Below are 10,411 nucleotides of genomic sequence, written 5' to 3' on the forward strand. Positions count from 1 at the left end.
CAAAATAAACTCAAACGGTTTCGGAAAATAAGAATTCATAAATATTTTGTCGTGTCTGTGTACACACATACATTTGCAATTCTCGGCTTGCTTTCGCATCTCGTCATGAATCGAACATGTCGAAAAAATGCCGAACGTCTCAGGCCCACGACCCGAACGTCTCAGCACCACAGCCGAATGGTTCCCAGCACCCGAAGGCCTGGGTGTATTTCAAAATTTCGCCTCGCCCCCTTCCGCCCTACAAAGGACGAAAATCTGTGGCAGGCACAATTTTAAAGATACGATAAAACTATTAACGCAGTATCGTAGAGAATGCCCATATCTAACAGATTGTCGATTGCCAATTATTAATTTTTTAACAGTAACTATAAAAATATAATAAAAACACCTTATAATCAATATGAACTAGTTTCTAAGTTTCAATATTGTTTGAAAAAACCGACGAAATCAAAAAACAATACCGAAAAAAAACGGAAAAAGATAAAATATTTTTAAGTTCGAATCAAATATGTAGGTCTGTCTTTAGGTGGAAGCGAATAGCAATACTGGCGCTTCAGTATAAAATATATTGTATGGGTTACATATGTACACATGTAAATAACAAGATTGCATACACATACCTATACTGACTAAGCACCGGATATAAAAGTAGTGCAAGGGCCGCGGCTCACAACGTTCCAGCTCGGCTTTGCACACTTCTGCATCCCTTCTTTCTCTCGACTAGATATTGTTTACAGAATATAAAAACCCGTTACTAGCTTCCAAAAACAAGCTTTGTAGCTGTATACAAGGTTCATATTTGCTTGATTTCTGTTGGAAACCCCTTCTTTTTCATGGGGAGGAAGCTCCACTTTATCATCCACATAGTTATCTTTGCCAATCAAAAACTAGGGAGGGTTTTATCTTTCATAAGTTTGTGTGACTTCTTATCGGTACACATTCAAAGTTGGATGGAAATTCGGGTGAAAACTGTTAATAGGGGAAAACACGTCCCAAAAGTCTCGCTGTGGCAGTCCCGATGGAAAACGTTTCCCCTTTGAACAGCTGTTAACTACATATGTCATGGAATTCATCATATGTAAGAATCAGACACCGAGAACTTTCCCCACTCGGTCGGTTGTGAATTCTGGCTTTGTAAGTTTTCATCAGAATTAATGGCCTATTGGGAGGCGGCAGATGTATACGAAAACCGAAGACATTGATGCCACTCATGGTCATATAAATCTTTTAAATGGGTTGGACAGACTGCTCTCTGCTTGAACTTTATGTGTCCCTCGCAAACATTTATCATTAAGTATAGTTTTACTATTGCAAATTGTTGCACACGATTCTCCATAGGGGGAAGGAGATAGCAAATTGAAATCTTAAGCAAACTCCTTGGCCTCCGCCTCAAAGTGCAGTTTTATTGCCAGCGGAAACAGTTGCAGGAGCAGCATCTGGCTTGGTTCTTTGGTCCTTTGGCACTCGTCCGCGCCCGCGGCCTCTGTGATAGTCGGGGGTCTGGACTATGCAATAAACCCCGAGACCAATTTGCACAAGGACGATGAACCCCTGTGGTGCAGTTCTGCAACATTAAAGAGGAAGCTAGTCTGAGACGGGCCTCCGTCTGCTGGCGGCTTGCCACAGAGTCACATTCGGTCCGTGCGATTGCAACAGTTGTGGAGTTCGGAGGAGTTGGGAGCTCCATTCGCCTTTGTCGAACTTTGTCGAGCCATATTGTGGGATTCTTTTGTTCACTGCAATTTATGTTTGGCAATAAAATAAATGTAAAATATTTGTAAATGTGTATACATATATGTACTCGTATTCGTACTGGTATTTTTAAATATTCCAGGGCTTTGAGCTCATCTCAGGTGGCGCCTGAAAGTATGCCGTTCCCGCCATACCATTCCATTAGAGCTGAAAGTAGGCAATACATTATGCGCTGAAACTTTAATTAAAATTAAATAATTCATATTGCATATCGCATACGACTACGAGTATTGTTCGCATCGATATCGTTGCCGGTCGCAAAATGGGTTCGCTTTGTTCATTAGCCCGGGGCCTCGTAATTGAAAAGTTTGCACTGCAAATGAGGGTCTCGTAATTCAATTTACGGATCTGCGAGAGGCTGATAAAAGCATGGAAATGGCCAATAACAATACGAGAGCAGACCGGCTAACGTGCAAAAATATTACAAAGTTCGTCCGGTCCCCGCCGTGATTGCGCCCGCGAAAGTGCGTTTACATAATTAACACGACGTTCATTAGTTGGCATTTTAATATTATTTCATGTTGTCATTGGCAACGGTTTCGCCGAGCCCACCGGCTAATATTCATATTTTATCAACTGCAAATTATTTAAATTTTGGTGATTTTAATAAACAAATATTTATAGTCCGAGTTCATTATTTAAGCATCGAAGTGCTTTTCAATTGAGAACTCTTTTTTTAACTGTCAGATTAGACAGCTAATTATATGTAATTGCAATCATTTTATTTGACTGCATTCTAATACTACGCCATTTAATAACCATTAATAATTAAATGCAAATAAATCAACCATTGAAATATTTACATAATTTTCAGATCCCAGACTTATATAAATACATACTCGACAAGCCTCAACAATAATTTGGCAATAAAACGATTAGAAAAACTATCTGAGGCCCGACCGGTTTCATTAACTGATTATGAGGTGGATCTTTTGCATAAACAAATAAACAAAGCAAAATTTAATCATTATCGGGGGCCCAGTTTCCTAGTTTGCAATAAATTAGTATTGATTCGAGTATGTTCCGAAAATCACTTTCCCTCGATGAGTGATTTACTCTCAAATCGAAAAATCCCCGAATTCTTACGCTTTCCTAATTGACTTTTCACAACTTTTGGCTGGAAAACCCCTGCGCTGTGAGTCGCTAATAGCCTCACACGCTTTCGATGTGACCGAGGGGAGAAGTACGAATAAAAAGTTAGGTTCGCAATGACGAAACTGGAACTGGTTTGGCCAGATATATTATTATTCTGTGTAGATATGTATGTACATATGTATAATGAATGTCTTCTTTGATGTTGACTTTATTAACAGTCTCGCATTAAGCATATAGCTACAAGTAATTGTTGTTTGTTCGCTTCTCATGGGAGTTATATTATTGTATTATTGTATACTTGAATAGCTCATACATACATACATATGAATCTCTAAGAACCAAAAAAATTGGGGATTCTCAACTGGGTTGTGTGATTTTTTGCTCGATAATGATACGAGCAAACATTTGATTCTGCTTGAAGTTCGTCAACTTAAAATAGCACAGAAAGTACGAGGTTACCTTATTGGCCATGAACACTTCGAAATAAGAGAATTATATATACATATATGCAACTATTTATGTACATATATAAAAATATGTATACATATATGTATTGGGCTGGGCAAAAACATGTTTTTTTTGACGGCCACCTGCGTAGTGAATAAAAATACTGTTTTAGTTTCTACGAAAAAAATACACTTTTTTGAGGCAATATGCAAAAAAAAAAAATTAAATTTAATCGATTTTTAGAAGTAATATTGAAACTAAGAAACTAGTTCATATTGATAATAAGGTATTTTTTTTTACGTAATGGTAAAAAATTAACGATAGGTGAAAATCAGGAAGTTCAGTTGAGGTTGATATATTTAGTTAACTTGTTTGCAAAAACTTGTGCATGTTTTTTACTGCCAATAACTGATTAATTTCGATAATTATAATTATTCATGAAATATATTTCAACGCATTATACAATTCATTCAGCAAATAAAATTTTTTTTTATTTTCTTTCTTAAAAAATTTTGTGAAGTTCGGTAGCATCATCTAAAAAATGTTTTTAAATAAAAATAAAAACTTTAATAGATAATAAAATTAAGGGGTGTCCCGTTTAAATTTCGAAAAAAAAACATTTTTTTGTCTTAACCTAATATTTATGTTATATATAATAAATAACATTTTCGATATTTCTGTATCATTTTAGCTAATCGTGGTTTCTAGATTTACATATGTATACTGGAATTTTCTCAACTTTTTTTCCCGACTTTTTCCTCAAGGAACTAAAAAAACTTTTTCTGAAAGATTTTCAGTTAAGTTAAATTATGTGAAAAAACGAAGTTCGATTTTGTCGTGTAGTGTTATTGATGATTTTTTTAAGCTTTCTTCTGACCTCAGCGAGATATTGTTCTCGTGAATGCATTTATTGACTGAGTCAGAATAACAAAAACATAAAAAGGACAAATTGGAAATTAGATAGTTATACTCGTAATCGTTGCTTAAAAGAATAACATTAGTTTCTCAATTGAAACAAAAGAAAAATATGCTAAAATATATTGATCAAAAACTTCACTTATGATTGCTAATCGATTAAATCACTTACATTGACGGAACATTCACTTGAAGCCTTAACAAACTGTTTTTGTAGATTGTGAGAGTGACAAAGGTAGTGTAATATTTTTAGTCTTAAATTACAGATTGGAAACTAAAGACAGTTAACTCGATCGGAACGGAGCAGTCTCTGCGGTAGACTGATCAACCATTTATCAAGATACATATATCGAATAAAAAAATTTTGGAGAAATGGCGATCGAAGTCAAATTAGGAGAACAACAGTATATTATCGGGTCCCTCAACACCTTGCTCTGTCTCCGAGCCACGTGCACATCTTTTGGAAACAACGACATCAAAACCGCTTTCGACTTAAAAAAAACCAAACAGGGGAATAAACTCTTCAAGATGAACTTGTCAGATGATCGACCTTAGAAATCAGACAGCTCCCCAGGCACTTGTGTCCACTGGGGAACTACGCAGATCAGGAAGCCCTCAAGCATCATTTGAGTTAGTAAACAACAGCTCTTCTTCTATTGCAGACACTCGACGACGACTCATGCCTGGCCTGGGGTAAATGAGTACGAGTATGTTGGGCTGTGGTTCATAATTATGCATGTTCGTATCGTAACGGGTTTGGGGATTCACCCGGTGCTGATAATTAGATATAAAAGCAAATGAAAAGAAAACCGGTAAATGATCTGTTCGGCTGCCGAGCTGGGGCGGCAATTTGTCCCAAGCGTCTTGCCGAACCCGACCAGCGTTTTGGATAAATACATTTGGGGCTCTGGTGTGAGACCGTCAGTTTATTTCTTGACGGCTCAGCGCTCGTACATACAGGCAGAAAACCAATTATGAAGATCCTCATTGTGCTGGCAGTTCTGGTCACCGTTGCCTCGTCTCTTCCTCAATTTGGCTTTGGAGGCCCTGGCTTTGGCGGACCTGGCTTCGGAGGCGGCGGCTATGGAAACCAAGGCTTCGGCGGATTTGGAGGAGGCCCTGGATTTGGAGGCGGCCCTGGCTACGGTGGTTTTGGAGGTGGTCCCGGCTATGGCGGATTCGGTGGAAGCCCGTATGGCGGCTTTGGAGGTGGTGGTGGTCGTCGACGTCATCATGGCGGCGGCGGCGGTGGGGGTGGTGCTGCCTCTGCCTCGGCTTCTTCTAGCGCTTCGGCGGCTGGTGGCGGGGGGGCCGCTGCATCCTCAGCATCCTCATCCGCCTCAGCATCGGGCGGAGGTGGCTTCTATGGCTAGAGCGGTTGTCTTTTGTTTATGCCTAAGTTAGTTTTAATGATTGAAGAAAGTCTGAAAAATATAAGATAAAAAACCCGAATCTTAAGAGATGCCTCTATTCTGTCATTGTCCCACGACACTCGACTCCAATCATGTTCAATGGGAACTACGATGCATAAAAACGCCGTTAATTCATGCATATAAGTCGGGGAAATAATAAAATTAGTTGCACATACGTTGGTGGGCTTTGCTGATGCGGGTGGGGAAGTAGTATAAAACTATAAAACGTCCAATGCCCTACTTCTTAGGGAGCGGAGCACTGGGACTCCCCTGTATTCATCTATTGGCCTATACATACATACATATATATGTACATACATGCAAATGCAAATCTAATGTTTAACAGATGTCGAGATTGCTTAATCTGTATCCCAAATTAAACAAACAAAAATAAGAAAATTAATTCGATTTACGATTTGGTGAGTTTTTAATTTTATTTTTGCATTAATTTGAATAATTTAAATTTGGAATTTGGCCGAAAAAAACTTTTATACCATTGTCAAAGTGTATTGTACAGAAGGTTGCGCCTTGCCAAAAAAAATAAATGTTGCAGATGTGTTCGAGAAAAGAAATAATAGATTATTATTTCCTTCGCTAGAGATGACTAGAGTGAACTACACAGAAAAAAATTGTTCGATTTTAAATCGAAATTCGCAGATCAAGTATGTACATACATTTATAATATCGTTCTTATATGTGAAGAATATCAAATCGAGATGCTGGTTTTAGCTGGTAGGCTCCGGTTTTCACTTACTTATTCGTTTTATTTAATTTTGTTATATTTATTTTGTCTAATTAATGTGTTATGACATTAAACTTTGCAAACTTTCTGCGAAGAGAGAGACAGAATGAGAGACTGATTTTCCCAGAACGCTGTCTCTGTTTTTGCAGTTAGTCAGTTAGCAAATTGTAATCTACAAAAATATGACTTTCAAATTACATATATTATCAAATTGTGATGTTAAAAAATATCGCTTTGACATTTTCGAACGTATTAAATCGTATCAGGTACAAAAGGAAATGTAAAATCATCGATTGAACAATTGAACAATTTGCCATTAGATGTAATGCAATGTACGAGTATGTATAATCATATGCGTGTAAGAAAAAACAAGACTACATCCATATCGATATTGTTCAAACAAGCAAGATTCTCTCATCAAACCTCCATAATCTAAATGTAGTTCCCAAATTAATTTTTTACAATGGATCCAACAACAAATTCTAGTTAGACTTGTTTTCTTCATCTAGATATCACTGGCGCCAGCTGTAATGTACTCCAACCACAGATCCCGTACACTCGGAAGTGCACGTCAGCATCGAGAATTGGGCATCGCAAAAAAAACAAAAAAACCGATACAGATTAACCGGTTACAGTGTGGGCTCGAGATCGAGCCACCCGAGACTGTGTAGGGTACAACCATCGTACGTTCCAAACTTGCTAATGAGCCAAGCCATAAATATTGTTAATTTGCTGGGGCATCGATTCTACGATTGTTGTTGCTGTTGACGCTGTCGCCCGGGCCGCATCTCTGGTTCAGCAGATGGCTTTCCCTGTGTATCTATTGCCTCGAGACTGTATAAAGGGCATGGTAGTAGCTAAGTTTGCGAAGCTCTCTCTAGGGAACACAAGCATAGTCATGAAACTGTTCGTCGCGCTCTCCGTTTTGGTGGCTGTGGCCTCGGCCCTGCCACAGTTGGACGGTGGACGTCCCGGCGCTGGTTTCGGAGGTGGTGGCAGTGGCGTTAGCTCTGCATCCGCATCATCGTCGGCTTCTTCTGCCGGAGGCGGCGGTCGTGGTGGCGGCGGCTCTTCATCTGCATCATCCTCCTCCCTTGCCTCAGCTGGCGGACGCGGTTAAACCATTCCATAAGATATTTTCAAATAATTGTTAAGAAATGACTGTGAATAAAACAAAACATACAAAATTTAATTGATTTAAATATTATGACGTCATGATAAGGGGGAAATACAGTAGGACTTGGACTCTATGAAGTTCATGATTAATATACATCCATACATATGTTCATATGTAAGACTACGATCTATGTGCATATTCACATTGGCTGACAAAAAAGTATTTCCACCACTGTTGATCAGGAATATACATATATGTATGTACTTATGTTTTGTAAGAACATATCTCAGGCTGGGATGTGCATCTCCAGTCTGTCCAGGGTCCTGAATTACAAGGTAATTTATAATTCACAAGGACTTTATTGGGAAAACGGGGACTTTGCCAGCAACTGAAATAAAATGGTTAGCGAAACCTAGCCACGCCAGGCAGTGCCTTTTACGGATCGGCCGGCCATCGATTTTCCCACCAATGTCTTACAGATCTTATTTATATTTCGGAATGTTGGAAGGGTTCTTACAGTTCTTTTTTTAATGCGTTTATCTAAAACCAAAAATGTTGGCCAAGAATTATTTTTTTTTCGACTTTTCCCGAGTTTTTAAAGTCAAAATTTCGAAAAATAATACCGCAAAAACTGATGATATTTGAATTTGAAAGCTTAATATCTTCCAGGCGTTAAGCTGCAGATACAAAAAGTCTAGGTCGGATTTATAGCTGCGTTTGTCAGTTCTATGCAACCAGATATTAAATACTTAAGTTATGTGAAAAATAGAAGCACTACCACTGAAAAAACACAACAACAAAAATACAAGATTTTTAAAAAATTCTTTTAAAAAAAACTACAATATAAAAAAAAACCATAATTCGTTAAAAAATTGTAAGCCACGAAATCTATAAGAATCTAAATTTTTGGGGCCACAGCCTAATTCTAGTGTGCACCAGTGTAATCATTAGCTCTGCACTCAGTCTCCAATATTCCCGGTAAGGGAAGTCGAAGACTGCTGACTGGCTCGCGCGTGTGAGTGGATTGCCCGGTAGCAGTGGGTTACCTAAGGCAATCGCCTCCCAACAAGTGGCCAATTTCCCAGGTGAGGTGATCGGAAAGGAATTTCGTTGGAACTTCGTGAATATATTTTTAGGAATATTTGCCGGTCTCCTGTCTTTTGGCATGTCTGAGTTTACGTGTTTGCTGGGTGTTGATCTCGTCATTTGAGAACTTTGGTTACTTGGTTTTTCTGCGGTGGGTGTTGGTTATATAATCTTGGCAAGCGCCTTTCCGGCCGCGCATGTGTTGAGTTCTCGGTTTTCTTTCTTTCTTCGGTCGACGTCTTTCGGACTTTCGACCTGCGCTGCGTCTTCGAATTCGTTGGTGTTGATATCTTCACCTGGGAGTAGCGTTGGTTGCATCGACTGCTTGTGACGAACCATGGGATCCATGGGAACTCGCTTATGCGGGCGACGATGGGTGTGGCGTTGGCCGTGGATTGAGTAGTTTCGTAGGTCTGGTGGCATATTTGAGTTGTATAGTCAGACTGGTGCGTGAACGCCTCTGCTATCGGAACAACGACTTGTTTGGGCGACGAAGATCTCCGACATGGCTCCAGGCATGACTCGGTGCATGGCGCTAAGGGTCATGTCAGTACGCGGAAGGTACTCCAATGTGTTGGCGAAGATCTGGGTGTGTGTCGGCCATGGTTACGACCGGGCGCGGTCAGGTCATCGTCCTGGTTTCCGGGTCCTGGCAGAGAGGTTCGGTGGATTAGCGTGGCTGTTTCCCGAGTTGCTGGGCTGTCGGATTGTAGCTGTCGTTGTCCTTGTTCGATGCTGGTGGTCGGCTCTGACGCCCCTTGGACGCCCCTTGTGTTCAATTTTTCCGTTGCAGATCCTATGCTTTCTTGCTCTGTTGCTTGTCTTGGACCTGGGCTTCCTGTGTCGAGCGCCGGGTTCAAGTGGGTTTGTCTCGTGTGTGAGATCCTCGGGAGTTGGTTGGGAAGCGTGGTCCCTGTTGTTGGCTTAGGCTGCTTGGTTGCTGTGTGCTGGGGCTGGCCTCGGACTCGGCTTCTCCGTTGTGGGCCGGTGCTTCGAGTTCGTGGCGATTGGTTTGGGTGTCAAGTGCTGCGTTGCGTTATTGGGGCCCGTGTTCGTTTTGGTAGGTCGTGGACGTGGGTTCGTTGCGATTTGTTGTGGTTTCTTATTGCGGGGTTCGGCGTCTTGTACGTGGTAAGCACTGGTTCAGTGGGCATGGGACGACGGTCTCGAAGCTGTTGCAGCGTGGTGCCGCATTGGATCGTCGTTTCGGTGGAACATAGGAAGTCCATGCCGACAATTACTTGTCCCAACCTGTTTGGCAGGACCAGGAGCGGGCTTTGAACCTTGATGTGCGCCAGTAGAACTTGTGAGATCTCTCTGGCCGAGCTATCGGCCAGGCGTATGCGGACGCATTCATCATGCAGGTTGGTGTTGTTGTCTAGTTGTCGGGCGAGGTTTGCACTGATAAAGCTTCGAGATGTGTCGATTGTGGCTTCCGTTGCGTGCCCTCCTAGGGTCACCATCGCTACTATCCTGCCTTTCTTCTCGTTTAGGGGGTTTCTTAGTCGCGGGTCTGAGGAGGCGTCGTTCCCGGTTGATCCCGTGTCAGTCGAGGACGTGAGTCGTTTCCCGACGTGTCCCGGCGATTGCAATCGGTGGTCCGTGCGCCGCACTTGCCACATTCCCAGCAGAACAGGATCGAGGGATTCTGGCAGTCGTATGCTGCATGCCCTGCTTCACCACACCGGCGACAGGCTGCGCGTGGGTTGGCGATGGGGGTCGTCGTCATGCGATGTGCTACCTCGGGATTCGCCGTACTGTCTGCGTTAGATGGCTGTCTCCTTGGTCTGCCGGGTCCCAATGGGGATTCCGAAATGGTGTCCGATTGGAGTCGCCGCTCCTCTG

The 10,411-nt window shown here is 41.4% G+C and overlaps 1 protein-coding gene across 1 annotated transcript; it reads left to right on the forward strand.

Annotated features, from left to right (window-relative positions):
- The first annotated feature begins 5,120 nt into the window (after positions 1–5,120).
- LOC121405313 (glycine-rich cell wall structural protein 2-like) lies at positions 5,121–5,784 on the forward strand. The gene has a single exon (XM_041595950.1). It carries the CDS (start codon positions 5,184–5,186, stop codon positions 5,580–5,582), a length of 399 nt encoding a protein of 132 aa, XP_041451884.1. The 5' UTR covers positions 5,121–5,183; the 3' UTR covers positions 5,583–5,784.
- The last annotated feature ends 4,627 nt before the right edge of the window (positions 5,785–10,411 follow it).

This window comes from Drosophila obscura, unplaced genomic scaffold (assembly GCF_018151105.1).
Source record: "Drosophila obscura isolate BZ-5 IFL unplaced genomic scaffold, ASM1815110v1 contig_9, whole genome shotgun sequence".
Lineage (NCBI taxonomy): Eukaryota > Metazoa > Arthropoda > Insecta > Diptera > Drosophilidae > Drosophila > Drosophila obscura.